This window comes from Panthera leo, chromosome D1 (assembly GCF_018350215.1).
Source record: "Panthera leo isolate Ple1 chromosome D1, P.leo_Ple1_pat1.1, whole genome shotgun sequence".
NCBI classification, from domain to species: Eukaryota; Metazoa; Chordata; class Mammalia; order Carnivora; family Felidae; genus Panthera; species Panthera leo.
Genome location: NC_056688.1, coordinates 68,630,765 through 68,651,302, shown reverse-complemented (window position 1 = coordinate 68,651,302; position 20,538 = coordinate 68,630,765). Strand labels below are relative to the sequence as shown.

General features: G+C 52.1%; 1 protein-coding gene across 4 annotated transcripts in view; it reads right to left on the bottom strand.

Annotated features, from left to right (window-relative positions):
• Window positions 1-20,538, bottom strand: part of MICAL2 (microtubule associated monooxygenase, calponin and LIM domain containing 2) — a 220,837-nt gene that overhangs the window by 86,762 nt on the left and 113,537 nt on the right. Inside the window, exons 16-23 of one of the 4 annotated variants that reach the window (XM_042906713.1) lie at window positions 18,172-18,240; window positions 14,620-14,769; window positions 13,096-13,218; window positions 11,623-11,841; window positions 11,292-11,393; window positions 9,949-10,074; window positions 5,410-5,472; window positions 482-589 (exon numbers count right to left, since the gene is read on the bottom strand). In XM_042906713.1, coding sequence (XP_042762647.1) covers window positions 482-589; window positions 5,410-5,472; window positions 9,949-10,074; window positions 11,292-11,393; window positions 11,623-11,841; window positions 13,096-13,218; window positions 14,620-14,769; window positions 18,172-18,240 — 960 coding nt within the window. The remainder of the gene's footprint in view (window positions 1-481; window positions 590-5,409; window positions 5,473-9,948; window positions 10,075-11,291; window positions 11,394-11,622; window positions 11,842-13,095; window positions 13,219-14,619; window positions 14,770-18,171; window positions 18,241-20,538) is intronic. The other 3 variants (XM_042906712.1, XM_042906710.1, XM_042906711.1) reach the window with 3 other exon arrangements.

Here is a 20,538-nt window from a genome sequence, read left to right as displayed (position 1 = left end):
CAGTGGTGCACCTGGGGGGTTCTGGATTCCAGGCGGGACGCGCTCAAAGGAAACCAGAACTGTACGGTCCGATGGCTGCCATTGGCAGCAGGCAGCCTTGTTTGGAGAAGGGAGAATTCGAAGGGAGGAGGGTTTCTCCATTACTGGATTCTCGGTCCAGTGCAAAAGGGCTACTCGGACTGGATGCCCAACACTGATGGTAAGGGGTGCCTGGCTACACGGTTGGCCTGCCTGGCCTTTTCACGGAGCTCTCCAGAGCCCTGGACAGCAGGAGAGAGACCCTGCCTTGTGAAATGACCCCTTGGGGAGCCGAGTGAGGTTCGTCTGTCAGAAAATGCAGCCCCCTCAAACCCCGGCTCTGGTCCAGCCCCTTCTCAGGCCTCCCGTCTATGAGAAGAGGGCCTTGGGTGGGCCAGGCCATCCTCTCTGGGAGGTCAGAGCTGGTGTCTGTGGGTGAAGGCTGAGGGGTGCGCATCCTTACCAGGTCTGGAGAGGTGGCCTGGGTCTTAGGTCTGTGATCATTCATGTACAGATTGATCAGGACTTCAGCCGCAGCCCCTATTCCACTGGACACTTTCCCTACCGTCAGCTACCCAAGAGCAGAGGCAGAGGAGACAGAGACAAAGGTAGAGGCCAGTTAGCACCGAGCAGGAAAGCACGAACAGGCTGGATGTGGGAGAGGGCTCCACACCCACATGCAAATAGCACCCAACATCCCAGGAGAGGCAAAACCAGCCTGGAGTGGGCAGCGGGCACTCTGGAGATGGAGAGAAGCACAGAAATGGAACCCCGTGGCCCGGGTGAGCCAGGTGACCTGGAAAACTACCACCATGGGGAGGTGCAAGGCCTCCAGGATTCATTAAGTTCCTTGGTTCACAGATGGGGTAAATGAATCCCGGAGACAGGGAGGGATCTATCCAAGGCCACGGAGCACATACATGCAAGATTTGGAACACTTTCCAGGTCTCCTGACCGCCAGCCCGGTGCCCTCACGCACTAAGGAACCACGACCTCACGGACAGACAGCTGGATGGCAGCCGCCCTTCCCCAGAGACCGCCCCTCTTTGGAGGGCTGTGAGCTGTTGCTTCATGAGCAGTGGGCTTTCCCTGCCCCAGACCACACTGGGGGGGGAAGGGTTAAGTCCCCAACTCCACCATGAACCAGTTCTGAGACTGAGCACAAAACTCTCAACTTCTGAGCTCAGTTTCTTTTGTTCAGTAAAACGGGGAAAATGGTGTCTGTCTCATGGATGTGGGGTAAGAACTGAGGGAGAGAATGTATATCCAAGTGCCTGGTGCTTTGAGGGCGGAGCCAGGATGAGCTAGATGAGCTAGACTCCTCCCTCCCTGCTTCCTGAGTTCAGTAGGTCCCAGCCTGCCTTGCAGCCTCCACACCCCTAGGGAGCAAGGGTGGTGTCTGACCTGAGTCTCCCTGGGCCTACAGAGCGGTGACTGAAACAGGAGTGAGGAGGCAACAAGAGCGTACTCAACTGTGGGCTCCAGACGGCGGTGCCCAGAGGCCCCAGACTGGTGTTGGCAAGATAGCTCCATGTGGGCCCTGGGCATCACGGCCTGGTCTCGGGTACCTGTGCTTTGGAGGGCATGATGGCCATGCCCACCTGTCTGGGTCCCCATCAATGTGCCTTGGAGCTGGGGCAGCTGCTGGAGCCCAAGCAGATAGGGCACAATCACACACACACCCTCCGGTAAATCCCAACCTGCTCCCCCTTTCCCACCAGCTATGAAAGGCCACCCTGGGAACACTGTAGTCTCCTCTTCAGAGAGGCACACACCACAGTAAGGGATTCTGGAAACACTGTTTCGCATCCCAGGATTCCAGAAGGAAGCAGGCTCCAGACCCTCCGCGGCCTCTGTATCCAGCTTCTGGGAGTGGCACAGGCAGACGGCTGTTGCAACAACGAGCAACCGTGATGTGTGAGGTTGAAGGAATGCCCTCAATCTAAACCCAGGACTGCTCCTGGGAGGCCACATCTAATCTGCTACGAGACGCTCAGATGTAAGGCAGGAAGTTCCGGGAACGGCAAAGCCAATGGGCAAATGGCAGCAATTCCCCACCTCCTGATAGCAGGGCCCATACTCAGAGCCTTGGCCAACTCATGGGATTCCTGCAAGAGCACAGCCACTATACGAGGAAGAAGAGGGAAGGATGCCAAGCAGGTGGGGGAGAGTGAGGCTCTCTCCCCGAGGCTCCTGCTCCCTTTCTCATCAAGGAAGCCCTAACACTGACAGCCGCTCTGGAACAGTTGCGCCGACCACGTGTGGGTCTTGGGGTTGTAGGGAATACGGCCGTGGGCCTGTGAGGTAGGGTGTCTGACCTCACACCTCAGACAGACGGGGCCCCTCCAGGCTTTACAAAGCCAGCTCCTTCCCAGTAGCAGCAGCTGCCAGGCCACTTACCCCATACCCATTTCACCCTCCAAGCTGGCCCAGCCTGGGAGAGGTTAGGATTCTGCTTCCAGGCACACTTTCCACCATTTGCAGGATTTTGCCAATGCCAAGGAACTTGGCTCCTGTTTCCGAGAAGGGTTCAGGTGCGCGGGCGCAGGACAACAAGCCTTTGTTCGTCTGTTGTTGCACCCCCTACTGGGAACCCCCAACATGGGTCCCTCAGACAAAGGCTGTAGAATACCAACTACTTCTTGGGGTTATATCAAGACAAAGAGGGGAGGGAAGACAGCGGAGGTGAGATTTACCTGCCTGCCCACACTGCCCTTGTGGGGCTGCCTCCAATGGCCCAGCGTGTGAACTGGCTCTGAGGCACTCTCCCAGAAAGACTCCACGGCGATGCCATGATACCCACGCGCAATTATTGCCTCCCTTGAGTTAGCAGAGACTGAGACTGTACTTTCCGAGGCTTTAAATACAAGCCCCTAATGGGACCTTATTAACCACTTAGCTAATAGGCACTTTGTGCTGCTGAGCTTTTGTGCAATCCTGACTTAAGGAGCAATTACAGAAGCCTGCCGAGGGCTGTAAGGTTGCTGGTGGGTGTCGCCAAACACATCTGTGTCGTCATGGGCCTGCGTGGTTCTTCTACCAGGACAGGGCACCATCCAGGGTCACCTGGCCAGGTAATCCAGGATAAAGACAAAACTGGTCTTTCAGTATGGGCCATAAAGGCTCCTTTCTCCCAGTTGCAATCACAGACCCCACCCCATTTCAGAGGCTTTACCAAGAATAAGGAAAGCACCCTTAAGAAAGCGGCATTGGGTCTGCATGTGCCCCTCCTAACCTGATAGAAACCATCCCAGGGTCACCACTGGCCAATACCAAGAAGTGGACTGGACTTTCTGGAGAGGTCACAAGGAGACTAGGAGATGGAGAACTAATCTCAAGAGGTGAGGGGGGTCCCCAGAAGCCTACCCTCGATGACCAGTGTGGAGGCAAACATTGCCCTGGGGATTATGGGTTCTCTTCTCTATGTTTCTTGTTAACAGGATACCTTATTGGCTCTAGAAGATTGAGGACATGATCGACAGACCTGTGCTAGCTCACTGCTCCTCAAACAATCAGTGGTAAATAACCAGGTTTTACTTTAAAAAAAAAATCTCTAATCTATTGTGACCTGGTATTTCTGGACACAACACAAGGGAATTGCTAGAGATATGATTGTGCACTTGGTTGTATGGCAATGCCACACTGCTCTACAGGTGTCTAATGCTCACTTTCACTTGCTGTGCTCACCGGGTCACAGACCAGTGCCTGCCCAGGGACCACACTTGGAGTAGCACTGCCCCAGCCAACCAAGGAATTACTAGGCTCTTGGGATGCTGAGAAATAGAGAGATCAATTTGTAGAGAAACTTCCAGAAAACTCATCCTGATATTGACCTCAGAGCGAGATCCAGGGGTTCTCAACAAGGAGATACACCCACTGAAAGACCTGCAGAGGACTAGTCATGAGGACAGCTGACAATTCAGGAGAGTTTGGCCAAATAAAAAGATTTAGCCAAAAATGATCACATCCCAGTCACTAGTTTTTAAAGAACTGGTCATTTCAGAGGGCTGTGGGGCTGCTTTTGCAAACCTTTATGTATCTTTCAATATTCTTGTAATTTTGAAGAATCGGAGTATTTCTTACTACCCTCTTTCCTCTTCTGAATTCTAATTATTTTTTGGTTAATTGACTAGAACAAGCTGGAATGGCTGGACACTTCCAGCAGGCCAACATCTCACATTCCATTAGAATAATCTCACATACACTATTTCCCTTCTGTGAGCCTCAGCTGCCCCATCTATAAAATGGAGAGACCACCTCCATCCTTGCAGGACTGCAAAAAAGGGTCCCCATAGAACCTGGGCCACACCTCACATGGCACTAGGCTCCCAAGAAGCACTTGGCAGATAGTTCAAAGCACTGCCGTTGGGGTGGCTTTACACTTCCATGTTCTGGAACTTCTTCTCTCCTTTCTTAGATGGCCTTCACTCTGAAAACCTCTAGGTTGCTTGGGTTCCCTCCTCTGCATGAGTAAGACCAATACAGCCCAGCCAGGGTGAGCGCACCGGCTTCTCTTCGATGAGTCAAACATGGTGACAGGACTCTTGTCACCAGCACGATCCCAGAGGCTGCAGCAGATGGCTGGACACCCCCCCCCCCCCCCCCCCGCAAAAGGAGGCAACCCTGGCAGCCTGAGCTCAGAACAGGACAAGCCTTTCTCACCCTGCTCTCCACTCCCTTCTGGTTTGCACTCGCTAATGTCATCACTGTGTTTTACTCATGTCTACACTCCGGGCACAGGGCATGTGCTCTGAAGGAAGGAGGAAACAGGTTCCTGGGCCCATCTGTGGCCAAACAATGCTAACGTCCCCCTCCGCCTCCCCCCACCCCCCACCACCTCGGGCCTGGAACTCAGCCAAGAATACCAGGTGTCTGGGCCGGGCTTCTCCACAGAGCTGGGTCCCCATGACCACCTGGCCTGTTGTGAACATCATGAGGCCCACACGGCTCAGGCAGGGTGAGGAGGTGTTTCCAGGGCCTCCAAGCTGAGGGCTCACTGGAAGAGGAAGTTTTGACAGGCAGGGCCAGAGAAGGTCTCCTGGGCATATTTGGGCTGACACTCCTCTCTGAGGAGTCCCTGCGTGAGGAACATCATAGGACAGGCGGTGGGCCTGCATGCCCAGGGATACGCTCAGGGCATGGGGGAGAGAGGACAAGGATCGAAACCACCTTGTTTTGAGGAGGACCAGAAATTATACCCTTGGAGTTGAGACTCAGGCAGGCCTTTGTGGCTGTGACCTCCCAGTGGGCACCCACATCTGCACCTGTGTCCACTGGTGCCAGGCACCGTGCTGTGCCCAACCGTGTGCAATGCTCACGGCCTTGCGAGGTGGGTCTCATAATCCCCCTTCGCAGATGGGAGAGCTGAGATTCAGGGAGGCTCTAACTCACCTGAGGCCGCACTGTTCTTAAGTGGCTGGGATGGAAATGGAAACCTGAAGGTGACTTCTTTGCCTTTAGAAAGAGAGGAATCAACATGCATTTCAGGTAAATGAGCTTTCTTCTGGAATTCTCCTCCACTGGGGAAAGAGTATGTTTACTGGATCCTTCAGGCATGTTACATTGGTCAGTTTATGGCATTATTCCTGTCACCCTCAGGGCTAGCTGCTGTCACCTCCATTCTATAGGTTGGGAAACTGAGGCGCTGAGAGGCCCACCAACTCATCCAAGGTCACACAGTGAGTACTTGGTGTTCTGAACCCAAGTGCGACCCTAAGCTCATATTCTTCTCCCTGAAGCGCCCTGCCTCCCTGAGACACAACAGCACTCTACTAACTAAAATTCCCCATGTTGGGATACACATAGTACACTTCCAAAGGCACTCTTATCCCAGGAAAAAAGAGAAAGACGATGAGGTTGAGGGAGGCCTTGAGATCTAGGCTTGTCTCAAATGAAACAGACATAGCAACCAGCCAAGACTCACCTAGCTTTGCTCCAATGTACAAATCTCTGCAACAAACCCTGCAAATCGAGTTTTGGAACAAATAGCCCCATGTAGAGAAAGCTCCTTTTGTGATGCGAATTGCTCTTCTGACCCAGGAAGACTGACCCACAGTCCCCTCTTGCCCCGCTGCACAAACACTCAGCCGCCATCTTGTTCTCACAAGAGCTCACCAGCCTTGGCAAAGGACTGGCAGTCATGCCCCCCTGCTTGAAAAGAGAGGTTAACTAATGGTTGATTGGGGGCCAGGGGGCCACCACAGGAGGGCCGGTCTGATGGGATGGATGAGTTGAATGGTGCTGGGAATATACGAGTGGACATGATCCCTAGTCCAGTCCTTGGAAGACAAGACTCTGGTAAGGATCTAGATCCTAAATGAGAGGACCTAAGGAAGCCATGTGACACCATTCAGGCCAAACTCCCAGTGGCATCACTGAATCTTAGAGCAAAATATCCACCTGAGAAGGCAGGCAAGTGGAATCTGAAGGCAGAGCCCTGGCCACATATCTAGGGACTGGTGATCCAAGTTTGTATCCCTGTGAGGAACACGTGGTCCTCATACAAGTTTGGCTAGGTCTGCTCCCAGGTGGAGGTGGCTATCCCTGGATCCTCAGAATTGGAGTGTAGGGCTCTAGGGCAGGAATAGAGACACGGTGCCTGCCTGAAGTTTGCCAGGGACCAAACATCAGTCTCTAAGTGCATTTTCCTTCCTCTGGCTTCCCTGAATGGAGGCCAGCTTGCGGCCCTGGGCAGTGAGAACAGCCCATAATCTGCTGGAAAGAAGCACTGAGGCCTCAGGCTCTCTCCAGGGGAGAGGCTCCCGGAGCTCCTTCAGGACTGAATGAAGTGGTTTGTCACCAAGCTGTCACTTACTTTAAGGGGCAGCCAACCCTCTCTTCAGAGGAGGCCATCACCCTGCCAGATTCTGTACATGCACAAAGTCCAGTGTTGAATCAGTGGTAGGGTGGGGCCCAGGAGAGGGAGGGATATTGGTGGTGTGTGGGGGCGGGGAGTGCAGGGCCACTGGCCATATCCTCTCCAAGAATGCTTGAAACTTGGAATTCACCACTCATTCCTAACTGTCTACAAGGGCTTCACAGTGAGATCTGAAGGGTATTGTGAATGCTGAGTCCAAACTGGGTCCTTTTTACAAATGGAGAAACCAAGGCACAAAGAAGGTGAGTGGCTTGCCCAATGTCCCAGGGTGGCCCTTTCTAAGAGCTCTCCACTCACTGCCAGCCACCCTATGACAGGCACATCAGCCTGTAATTAATAAGCTCAATTATACTATCGCCTGATGGTCAAGGCTGGCTAGAGAAATGGAATAAGAATAAGAAATAGGGGTGACTCTTCTACCACAACCTGGTAGAAACAAGGAACAGAGCTGTAGGGGGGAGCAGAGGGCCTGAGATTGGCCATCCCAAAGCCCACTCTACTTGCGGTTCTCCATGCTCCATGCGGAGCTCTACGCAGTCACAGCCTCTGCGCTGGTGCCTCTGACAAGGACTCCATTCACACTGGGCTGGGGTCAGGAGCGCTGGGTACCAGTCGCCTCTCTGCACCTTTGTTTTCCTATCTGTGGCTCTACTCTCGCTCAGTTCTCTTTCCCAGGAAGAGCCCTCCTACCACTCCATTTTAAATTCCTACCCGTCCCCAGCCTGCCAGGTCCCTGCTACCTGCTATAATTTTTCCATAGGATGTACTGTCTTGTCTTCTGATGTACTGTACAGTTTATTCACATATTATATTATCATTGACCATTTATTTCAACCTACAAGGATATAAGCCTCACCAGGGAAGGAATGTAACTCCATTGAGGCCTATCCCAAGAGCCTGAAGTGCCTAACACTGAGCTGTCTGTTGTTTAATAGATGTTTGTTGAATGGCTGAATGTTCACTAACTGCCTTGCTTCATGGGTGACATTGGTTTAAAGCTCCTTGAAGAGCCCAATGGAGAAGCAGCCGAGGGCTCCAGTGGAGCATGATGAAGATGTGACGGGGAACGTGCCTATTGACGTTGACAGACGTGACAGAAGTGCCTCTGTCAGACCCTGGTGGCCTCGCCAGCACTTAGAGATCAAACACCTACTAGAAATCAAGTCAGGGAACTTGGGAAGGGTGGTAGCTTTTCTTGTCCCAGCTCTGCCCTCAGGCCAGGCCACCATGAGCATGAAAGAAAAGCAGAGACAAGAAGGGACTTTGACCAGGGCTAACTGAAGAGCGGCTGAGCGGGAGAGAAGCACGGTGTGGGCCTGGCTGCCCAGCCAGGAGCACCAGCCACTGCCTGCTTGTGCCCAGGCAACCTCGCCCCTTCTCGTCCTGTCATGGCTGCCACAGCAGCAAGTACCGTCCCCACCAGGGGAGGCTCCTCTCCCAAGCTGGGCAAAATGGCTGCTCCGCAGCCTTGGTGATGGTGATGACAAAACTGCCAGTCTCCACCCAGAGAGCTCACTATCACATGAGCCAGGAACCACTCTCTTGTTGATGACAAAATACAGAAGCCCAGATAGGTCAGGAGACTTAAGGTCAAAGAGCCGACCAATGGCTGACCTGGAACAAGACGCTAGGCGTCTTGGCTATGGCTATCTTCCATGGAGCTGGAGGTGTTTGTGTTTCTCCATGTCACCTCTCGCTGCCCTTCCAGGGGGTCATTCACACCCACGACTGGGACTGTGGAGGAGTGGGGGGCTGATAATATTCCTTGCTCCTTTCTTAGTGACGTTCCCTGTACTCTTCTCCCCACAGCAGTGGGAAGTCACTGGGGGTGGGACTCCCAACTACAAACCGAGAGACAGCTCCTCTTGTACACTCAGGTAACATCAGGTGTTTGAGCTTTAGCTTAAAGCACGGGAGCAAAAGAGCAGTAACTGTGATGGGGGACATTCAGCCTTGCACGCCCAGACGAGCCTGGGGAGCTAGATGGACCAGATGTGTTCAGAGAAGCACGGTTTGCAAGGAAGGGACCAAGCCTCCTCATGAGCAACAGCTAGACAAAGTGGGCTTCACATCCATTTTCAGGCTCATCTACTCTAGGGGCCAAGCTTCCCAGAGACCACCCCTCTCCCACCCCCACCTGGAAGTGTTCTCAGCATACTCAGTGACAGGAGGACAAGGGGGAAATCAGAAATTCCTCCACAACCACAATCTAAAAATTGTTCAAGGGCGCATTTCATTATCTACCTAAAGTTCGCTCCCTACCCCCGCTCCAAGCCGACCTCTGCACTGCTACCTGAGTCAGCCTTCTAGAACACAGAGCAGTGGCTTCTGTGGCTATAAGAGGACAGAATGAAACCCCTTAATACCAAGAGTGGACTGACTCTCACCCTCATCCTCCACACTCCCATAAATACTTTTATTCCCAAAGCAAGTTACACCAGAATTCTCTTTCCGTTCACGCAAGCCCTGCCTGCCTTCCTCTGCACATGCTAGACCTTTCTGAAATGCCCTTCCCTTTCTGTGTAACCTTCGACACTTGTTTCCCATATTGCCTACTCTGTGAATCCTTTCCAGACTTCTCCCCCTCCCTGGGTTCGTATAAACTTGCCCTTTCTGTGCCTCGGAATTAATGGATAGTGTTGACAAGTAGTAGGTTTGCCGTGTGAAGCTGCCATTTTGCTAGGTCAAAAACGACCAAATACTGGCCATCTCCTATGTAAAATGTTACTCATTTCTATGCTGCTGTGCTGTTCATCATCAAAACTGGAGTAAAAGGACCGTGCCGCCCACCCCGTCTCGCCATCCGGCACGCGGTGGCATATGGTGGGTGCCAAGATGCACAGCACTGTCCGGCAAGTTTTTGTGTGCTGCCTGTTCTACTTTGGGGCTTGCTCCAACACAAAAACAAATGAATCCGGGACTGCTGTAAAGCATCTTACAAACCCTCATCGCCTCCAAAGCAAGCTCCTGGCATTTGTCTGCACAGGGTGGGCAGAGGAGAAGATCTCAGAACATGCAGAGGGTGGGGGAAGCTAATGGTACGGGACGACTACCTTTCTGGAAGGAGAAACAGAGTCAACAGTCGATGGAGAGGAAGTAGCAGCAGGATCAGGAGATGGAAGGCAGGAGGGAGAAGCCGGAGGGTGCTCGGGAGACAGATCTTTAGAAAGTAGTTTATTCTGCACAGAACAGAAACAGAGGAAGCTGTGATTATCCCTGGGGCGTGCACCGTGATGCTCGCCTCCACAGTGCAGCTCCATGCCTACGCATTCAAGGACGGGAAAAGAAATCCAGGCCTGGGTCTCAGGACAAAAAAGAAGCCTCGATCTTTGGAGCCCAGCAGGACCGCCTGGCTCCCGGGTACACGGCATTCTGCTACAACTATTCCAGCTCCCTCGTCACACCAAAAGAGCTGCAGCCGTTCCGTCCTAGTCCTGCATCTGTCTGCTCCAGATACCATCGCTAACGCCTGACGCTCTCGCTCTGGAGTTTGGGGTCATGTAGCAGCTGCAAACTTAGGAAAGGAGAACCCTGGGCTACTGTGGAGGCTGGCCCCTGGGCCCCAGAAGTGAACTAGATGCAAAGCATCCCTCCACTGTCAGTGACTCTGACAAGAAGCAGAGGACACAGGTCTGGAGGAGATGGAGTGAAAACAGCAGAGGGGTTATGTCCTAGGGACCAGGCTGCCTGCGAGCGGTGGCGGGGGTGGGGGGGCGCCTTACGCACACATCCACTGTGGGGACCTCACTGTCAGCTCTTCCCGCTCCTCGCCAGCCCTCGCTCTTCTCTTCAGTGAGTTTTGAAAGGAGTACCTGGCCTGCAGGGGGCTGTGCTTCCCATTCTCAGGCAAAGCCATTCTTCTTGGCTGATGCCGCCTTTTGGGAAAGCAGAGCACAGGTTACAGCCTGTGGTTGGCCCCATCACTCAGGATCTCCCCGGTCGGGGCCACGGGGAGATTCCCCCATCATGCCTTCCAATGTCATGAGCAACTTGTCCTTCACGGTCAAGTCACTGTGATGTGATTCCTGACAGGCCAGCTCTCCTTCTCCGTGTTGACTCTCAGGACGCTCAGAGCCTACTTGGACCCCTCTAGGATCTAAAAGCATTCGGTTCTGTTTCCTTTGACCTGAGCCCACTTTACTACCTCGCTTTTCCCTTTGTCATGATTTATCTACATATTTTTGCATCTTCTCATGTGGGTCTTTTTTAGATGCCGGTCCAAGTTCTTGCAAAGTCAATAGCTCCTCATGCCGTGGAAGGAGGAGGGGGAGGGTCTGAAGCTGCACAGACTGAGTCGTGGTCACTTTGCTGGATGTCCAACATGTGGTCACTTTGCTAGATGTCCAACATGTGGATCCCTGGGTGGGGGAGGGGGCTCTGAAAGCCCCTTGTTTACCTGTGGGAAATCCCCATGTCCAAACATGGAGGCTAGGTGAGCCGCCTTCTCCTTAATGTTCTTTTTGTGAAATTCCCTGTTGGCCAAGTTCTGAGCCCTCTTCTGCAGGCCAGGTGAGAAAGAGGAAAGAAAAAGAGACAGCAACAGAGACCGTGAGGGTCAGGAGAGAGGTTGGGGGTTTGGGGGGTAGGGGCAGGCTTGTCTCGGTGGGACAGAGGAGACAGGGAGTGAAGAGGAAGAGGAGGAACCCACTGTGGGCGGAGGGAGGAGGGGAGGGAAGGAAGGCACCCCCAAACACAGGCAGAGGAGGGGCACGGAGCAAAGCTTTCACCTGGAGAATCCTGTCCTCCACTTGCTGCAGCCGCCGCAGCACCCCGGAAAGGGCCAGCGCTCCCTGGCAGGCAGGGGGCAGAGCAGGAGAGCTTCCTGGCCCACCCAGCTGCAGGTCAGACTTGGCTCTGGCTCTCCAGGGTCTGCTCGGGCACTCGCAATCAGCAGACACTTGCTTTAGCTCTCGGAGCACGTGCCCCGTCACAACCACCGAGGGGAACTGGGAGAGAAGGAAAATCAAGCTTCCTTCCCGACTGTGGCCCATTCACACCCACCCCACCATAAGCCATCCCCAAGCTGACCAGGGACAGAGGGCACGGCAGGTGCCGCCATCAGTCAGATTCCCTGTTAACCCGGGGTCCCGACTCTCCACCGTCCGACATCCTCAGTAACGATACACAGTCTCGGGCCTCCCCCCCAACTCACCGGATCAAGACCTGTACGAGGCTGGTCTCAGTCCCAGCTGCACCCTGAGGTCACCTCAGACACTTAGAAAAAGTAACCCAAGTTTGGCCCCACCCGCCGGGGGTCTGGTTTAATTGGTCTGAGGTGGGTTCCAGATATTTCTGAAAAACTCTCTAGGGGCACCTGGGTGGCTCAGTCGGTTGAGCGTCCGACTTTGGCTCAGGTCATGATCTCACGGTCCTTAAGTTCAAGCCCCGCGTCAGGCTCTGTGCCGACAGCTCGGAGCCTGGAGCCTGCTTTGGATTCTGTGTCTCCCTCTCTGTCTGATCCTCCCCTGCTCTCTCTCTCTCAAAAATTGGTAAACACTAAATTACGAAAAAGAAAGCTCTCTAGGTGATTGTGACGCTCACAGACGGAAAGCCGCTGGAATACACCCACACGGGCCTCGCTCGGCCTCCACCACCTGGAGCGACACAAAACTCCTGGTGCTGATGAGCCGCTTCTGAGTACTGTGGTCACAACAGTGTTTCTGTTCCAATTCCAAACCCAGAGATGCTAGCTGGAAAAAGCCTCAGCCCACGGCTGCCAGTCGCCTCCCCGGCCCCAGCCGGTCCTGGTCTGCTCGGGCACCGGGGGAGGCCTTCACCACATCCCAGCCTCACCCCTCCAATGGTGCGCAGCCAACCGGTCACTTGAGCTCAGCCCAACACCACTGCTGCTTATCCATCCCTTTCGAAATCTGCCTATTCAAGTGGTCTGCAAATAAAGCTACGTATCCCGGAGCTTCGCACAAAATCCCCCACGCGGTACAGCCGGTTCTCGCCCAAGCAGATGCAGCATCGAGGGCGTAGTCGTTGGGCAGATGTTACTCCTGACTGGCAGGTATTTCCAGATGCTGCATGCCTGGTTAGTCTTACCTATAAGGGCGGTCACCCCAAGTTGTGTCTGCCTTCCCAGAGATTCTATAGTGAGCCCTACATGGGCTGCACAGCCAGCCACTGACCCCGCCCCTCGGGGTGAAAGTCCCCTCTGACTTCGGCACGACAGCGTCCACTGGAAGGAGCCCTACCTGCCTTTTCAGAGGAGGTGATGGGCCGGGTGTGGGCTCCTCCGGCCGGGGGCAGCGAGAGTTAACAGGTGGGTCAGAGGAAGAGCGCAGGACAGGCTTACCTATCCCTGAGATGCGGCATTCCTGGGAGGAGGAAGGGAAGTCCAAAAAAGCAGCCACGGGAAACATGAAGGAAAAGGTGAGTCAGACTGAGAACTTGGAGGGAGGAGAAGAGAGGTGGGCAGAGACAGCACCCCTGCAAGCTGGGCCTTGCTGGGAAACCTGAACCCTGGCTCTCCGTCCATGTGAACAAGTCCTGGAGTCCCCTTCTCTTGGACAACGTGTAAATCCCAGGGAGGCCTTGCTCTTGGCTTAGACCCGGGGCACTGGGCCTGTGCCGCCAGGCCATGCCAAGCCAGGGTGGCCAGCCCTCGAGTCCTCCTGGAACTGGCAAAGCTCCCGGAACACTAGATGCTACATTCCTTCTGATGGAAGAGAACCCTCAATGACACTTGGGGACTTCTAGGGGCAAAGCCTCCAGAAGGGGCAATTGAGAGAAAAAAAAAATTCAGAGAATTGTAAGTCTCGGGAAAACGGCACCCTTATAGCAACAAAACTTGGCTCCCTGGGGAAGGTCGGTTTGTCCCGGAGGGGGCGTGGTCCACCATCAAGGCCAGACAGACATTTATGATTGCCTGTAAACCCAATCAACCAGGTGTTCTCTAAAAGAGAACCAATCCCCTCATCCCAAGCTCTTGTAATTTGACGGCGGCATCCCAAAGGAATTCAGGGGAGCAAAATGAACCTCATGCAGCTCAGACCCTGGAGTCAGAGTCTGGAGAGCAGTCAGCGCAGTGTGCAGCCTGGCCCACGGCATTCTGCCTCTTTCGGCCTCACAGCCACCCCTGCTCAGACACAATGGCCCTGCTAGCCTGACCTCAGTGAACACGGGAGAGGGGATGCCAGAGAACCCTTGGGGAGGGCTGGTCCCCCGGAACTTAGACCCGTGACTCAGTTTCCCCTGGTTTGCACATGTCTTCTCACTCTGGCCTTAGGCTCCTCGGCAGCCGGCATCTCAAAGATGGCTGCAGACCAAGTCATGGTTACAAGGTGGAACCAAATTCTGGATTTCTCCTCCAGTGCAGAAGAGGCATCAGCAAACTACGGGCCCCGGGCCAAATCTGGCCTGCTGCCCGTTTTTGTAAATTCAGGTTTGTTTGCACACAGCCATGCACATTTGTTTAGGTATTGCCCCTGGCTGCTGTCATGCTACTAGGACAGAAATGAACCGTTGTGAGAAAGATAGCATGGTTCCCGAAGCCTAAAATATTTGCTAGAGCCTAAACTTGCTATCTGGTTCTTCTTGGAAAAGTGTGCCGACTTCTGATCTAGAAGGAGCGCCAGTCTCACCCGAGCCAGGCCTGGCTGGCCTACCTGAAAATCCACCACTAGCCTCAACTGGCTTCTGCTTCTGGTTTCTGCTGGCTTCTCAGCAGGTTCTGGTCACCAGGAAGGCAGGTCCAGCGAGCATCTGACAGGACTCACCTGCTTCACGAGCGAGGGGTTCCGAGAGTTCTCCTCAAACTTGGCCAGCAGCTGACTTGCCATGGACTTGACTTTGTTCTGATTTCCACCTTCTTTATTGCTGCCGCACTCTTGACTGGAGCGCAGGCTCCGGGTGGAAAAGGTTGAAGGCTGCAAAGGCCAAATTGAGTACATTGGTTGTTGGATCCTGGCACCCAGATATCAGGAAGGGGCCTGGGGACTCAAGACGGGGGACTAGTTTCCTGAAGAAGGACACCATGGTCCGAGGAAGTGAAGCAGAAGCAGGAGGTGATGCCCATTGAGACAATGTTCATATCTTCCCAAAGGACAGGCGCACCCACCTGGGAGCCAGACAGGGTTTGAAAATGGACTCACTTCCTAGCCCCATGACCTTGGCAATTTACTTAACTTCTCTGAAGTGTCCTCATCTGTCAAATGGGAGCATAACCCACTTCCTCTGGTTGTTGGAAAACTCCAATACAATAATGAAGTGACAAGCAGAACAGTTTTCTAAATACACCATGTGGCATCAGAGGTGAAGGGTCGGGGGGGATGGGGGTGAGGAAGCAAGAGGCAGTATCAGTCAGGCAAGGAACGGGCCTTGGACTTCTTTCTCCTCTCTCCTCTGCACCCCAATCCCAACTTCAACCAGCCCTTCTCTGTTGTTGCTATCTTTAAAAAAATACCTTTTAATCTGGAAGTAATTTTATTTTTTTAAGTTTATTTACTTATTTTGAGAGAGAGAGAGCAGGGGAGGGGTGGAGAGAAGGAAGAAAATCCCAAGCAGGCTCTGCACTGACCTCACGGAACCCGATGCGGGCCTCGATCCCATGAACCCTGAGATCATGACCTGAGAGCCAAAACCGAGGGTCAGACACATAACTGACTGAGCCACCTAGGCACCCCTAGAATAATTTTAGATTTACAGAAAAGCTACAAAGATAGCACAGGTAGTTCCTATATACCCTCACCCAGATGCTTCTAATGTTAGCATCTGGAATAACCATACTACCAATCCCAAAACTCAGAAATTAACCTGGCACAATTCTATTAGGTAAGCTAGAGACTTGATTCAGACTACTCTAGTTTGCCACCAATGTCCGTGAGGTTCTAGGGTACCAGTCAAGGTCCCACATGGCATGTGGTTTATCACGTCTCTTCAATCACCCTCATCTGTAAGAGTTTCCCCATCTTTCTTTATCTTTCATGACCTTGACAGTCTTGAAGGAGACTGATCAGCTATTTTGTACAGGGTCCCTCAAGCTGGGTTGGTCTGCATGTCTCCTCATGATCAGAGTAAGGTTGTGGGTTTTGGAGAAGATGCCACAAAGTTCAGAAGTGTCCTCCTTGCTTTATATCAGGGTAGGTGCTATCAGTGTGACCATTACTTGGTTATGCTGTTTTATCAAAAGGTATTCTATGTAAGACTTCTTCGGCTCATCCTCTAAACACTAGAACCTGGAAAATAACTGGTGTTCATGGAAAGTCTTCTCTCCTTACCACAGAATCTGCTCCCATAGGCCTCAGAAGTAAATACCATCATATCTGGTGGGCAGTCTGCTTTCCCAAGGGGGCAATGAACCTCCTTCAAAGGAACAGATGTTCTCAAGACGACTAAGAAATGTTCATTTAGCAGAAAGTCATGGGAAGAAGCAAGCTAAGGTCTAATGATTTTTTTTTTCTTCTGAAGAGTCCCTAAGAGCCCCAGGGGAAACCTTGTAGGCATATAGCCACTCTGAAGTGTTAGACAAACACAGAGTCACTCCGACTTCAAAGTACGGAATGTAACTGTGCATATCAATACAGGCTTGAGAAGAAGAGGGTAGGTTTACTGGAGTGGTCACTGTTTGCACAAGGCCAAAGTGGGCCAAGACACTGGGTCACAGACTGGCGCTTCTCAGAGGTTAATGCGCATACGAATCACCAGCGGCTCTCTTTCAAATGCAGATTCAGATTCGGGGGCGTCTGGGGGAAGGGACACTGCATTCCTAACCAGCTGCTAGGTGATCCTGCTGCTGTTGGCTCCTGGCCTACATTTTGAGCAGCGAGTATTTGGAAAGAATTATTCCTTAGTTAAATCTGACTTTAACAAAATGGCTGGCTCCAATCACAGTCCAGCAACATCTCAGATGGGGCAGGAGTAACCAGATTTCTTCCCACACTCTGACTCCTGTGTTGCCATCTACAGAAAGAGCACAAACACTCCCTCAAATGAGCCGCGGATGAAAGGCAGGAGCAGACTTCCACGTGAGACACGCATCACAGGCAAGCCTCTAGGGAGGAGGGAGGGGCAGATCACAGGCACTGTAAGTGAGAGCCAACACCCCATACTGGGGAAAGTGGGAGGTCTCTCCTACCCTGTTCCTCAGCCTCTGCTTCCTCTGCTCAACCACCTCCCTATTCACTGGCTTCTTGCGCACGCAAGAGCCAAGAGACAGAGAAACAAACTCTCTTGAAGGGATCAAAGAAGTTCTAGAAACGGTTTAGAAAAGGGTGATGTGAACTCATTGGATAAAATGTATTTGTACACATTTTAAGACATGAGCTGAACTCCACGCTTCCTTGAACAGAGCTCATCTTTGCCCCTTCCAGAAAATGCAATGAACAATAGGCAATTCCCCCACCCCCCCAGGTTGGGCCTTGTAACTTTCTTTGTTATAAAGGTCACTATGTTGAGAACCAGTGTCTGGATCCCGGTCGAGGCTTCCACATGAAGCAAGTCACAGACATGAACAACAGTGTCCTAAAAATATACAGCAATAATGCACCTTCATCCACATAAGGTAGTCTTTTCTAAGTCCTGTAACTCAGGTATAAATGTATTATACAAACTGTCCCGCATGCCTTTGGGGCCTAATTATGACATCCGCCTGTACGCTAGCTAAAGCCGGCATCCTACAGTTCACTGACAACATCTATGCTTGTTTTTGTGGGGTTAGGACAGCTTTTTCAGATGGTATGAGTACCTCCGGTCTCTTTAAAGAGCTTCCTGGGGAAGCAGGAACGGATACTCTCTTTTTGGCCAGATCGATTTTTCAGCAGGAGGCAGACTGGTGCTTGGTTTGGACAAAGTAGCTTGTAATATTCCACTTTGACCAGAAGGTGGCACTTGTGGGCCCTGGGACATCTGCCTTAAGGACTAGAAATGCGTAAAACAAAAGGTAGAAACAATGACTGGGAGACAAGAGGGGCTGCTGGTGCCCTGTTCCTACTTGCTGTTAATAGCGATGATATATTGATTAACACAGGTGCCAGATATCATGCTCGGCATGATATCATACACCCTCTTATTTAATCTTTAAAAATCCTGCAAAAGTTCCATACATTTCAAATCTATCGCCTGCATTTCACAGACGTGAACCACAGCCGGAGAGGCTCTGTTTCTCCAGGTTACACACCTCGTAAGTAGTGGAGGGAGGACCAGAACCCGATGGTTTTTCCATCAAGCCAAGCTTAGAACCAAGTGGTTCACGAGAGAGGAAAGAAGGAAGGGCCAGCACTGTGGCCACTGGCCATCAGGCAACCAGCCTTTGCTTAAACTGACACACGAACCTCATCCAGGTTGTTGAAGCCTCTCCGCCTCCGTTTGTTCATGTCGCTCTCTTCAGTTTGGACGTCCACCTGCAGCGGCCAAGAAAGCATGGTGAGTTCAGGGCCATCGAAGTCTGCAGTTCCACTAACAGCCCGACGCCACGGAGCTGGCCCTGAGCTGTTGCCCGCAAACAGTCGCCAGCCCAGGAGACAAACGGACATAAATTACCCTGCTCTGTAACACACACTATCACAGAGTTCCCTTCAGACGCACGGGAGGGAGCCTTCCTGAACCTAGAGGGGGCTCTGTCGGCAGGGGTGGGAATCACATGGCAAAAGATCATCCTGAAACCTCCCAAAGCACAAAGAATCTCTGTTCTGGGGGCAAGGCAGGGACTGTCTCTGTTGTCAGAGTGACCCTGGGCTCAGAGCAGTCCCAGCCAGGTCTGCTAATGCCTGTCCACATGTTCCAACATGGAGACCACCTCCCACAAGCAGTGGTACTGCCCATCTCACAGGTGGGGATTCCCAGGGTTCCGATCAGCCGTCCAGGGATTTGATGGCAAATTAATCCGCCATTCATTCGCAATTGCAAATACCAATAAATGGTATTCTATCAACTTCAAAGTAGCATCAGGTATGGTCTGAAAACTGTGGTGACCATACAGCCCTATTTGCCCAGGACAGTTTCGATGTATCGTTTTCCCCAGCTGAATTATGCAGTGTTCCCTTTCCCTCTCAAAAGTACCTTGATTCGACAGTAAATCACATGGCTGCCCTACCAATAAGCCCTGACAGCCTCCTTTCTGCTGCCTGAACCTGAACATTTAAATCTGGGAACCCCCCTCTATACACGCCCATTGCAGTAACCCTGCAAGGACCACCAAAGGCTACACTCACGGTCAGCCTCCTGACCTCGAGGGAATGGGCGGGACTGCACCGATGGAGCTGAGTCTGGGGGTTGGGCTGGATTGGGTGCCTTCACTGCACTCTGCCAGCTAAGTCTATCCTGACCCTGGGGTTACACCGCTCTCCCTCCCCATGCCCAGCATGTTAGCCATAAGCATCTTTGCAGCAGACATCCTTGCTTCAAGCACTTTTGCCACGAGCATTTTTACCATGCAACTAATTGGATATAAAGCAATGTTGCTGTAACAGATTTACAAAAATAACTGGGGGACAGTTTGGTTTCACCAACTGATTGACAGCTTGGTTTCATTTCTCCATGGGCATAGTGCTCCCATTTTCACATTCTACAAATCTTAGCCCTGGCAATGGTCTCTGCAGCCGTGCAGAGTTTTGAACCCACATTTCCCACAGAGCTTTGGGATGTCTATCAATGGACATGTGACAATATGCCAAGAGTAAATAGCAGGGTGCTTGCAAAGCAACATAAAGCGAGTAGGTTTCCTAGGATTTGGAAATGGATACCTCTCTCACTAAAGGAAGAACGTTTAGCGAAAAAAGAAAACATGCCATGTCCAACAAGGAGACCAATCAGTAAGCAAAAAATATGTAACAGGATGAACCAAAGATCGAAGACCAGTGTTTAAGTCCAGTCCACAAAATGAAACCAGTTATTTGCACAAGGTCACGATGAATCTACGCCATGCTAGCTACATACTCTGGACGTATCCAAACGTTTTGTATTTCACAATGAAGTCTTTTGAATTTGGTTATTTGTTTTTCATGTTTCATTATGTCCTTTTCAACGAATGCCCATCTTTTATTTTTTGTGCTTTTCTCTTTTAGAGTAAAATTGCCTCTTGACGTTTACGGTGAGACTACCCGGAATCCTGCCATCAGTCTCTAGCTGGGGTCTTCTCCAAATGGCCGGGCCCCCGAGAGCCATGGATGTTCCCTTCCCTGGGAAGCCTCCACCCACAGACAGGCTTTCAATAGCATGCCAGCTGAAATCCCAGGCTTTCTTCCACTTGCAGTGGAAGGATGCAGTGGGAGGGCTGCTGGCCACTCTCTCCCCTCAAACCCAGGAGTACAGCCCCTTCACCCCATGCTTGTGTTGCACCAGGAACTCCTGGAGCCCCCAGTACACACACTGCTGTGTACCCACTTGCTCCCAGCAGAAGCACCTGCTTCCCCTGCTTTTATACTCCCGTCTCCTCTGCTCCCTTTCCACATTCACCAGCACCTTTAATATTTTGAAAGATAAGATCAACCACTGTTTAGTCATTGATATTTGTTCAGAAATCTGACCCTTCCCTTGTTCAGGCAGCACAAAAGAGCAGATCTGAGGGCCCTGCCTTCCCTTCAACATTTCCTTCAGCTTTTAATAAATCATTATTCTGTGAATGGAAATGATTTCAACCCAAACGCTTGGGCAAACACCAAGAGAAACAGATGACCTTATTCGCAACAATGTTGGGTCTT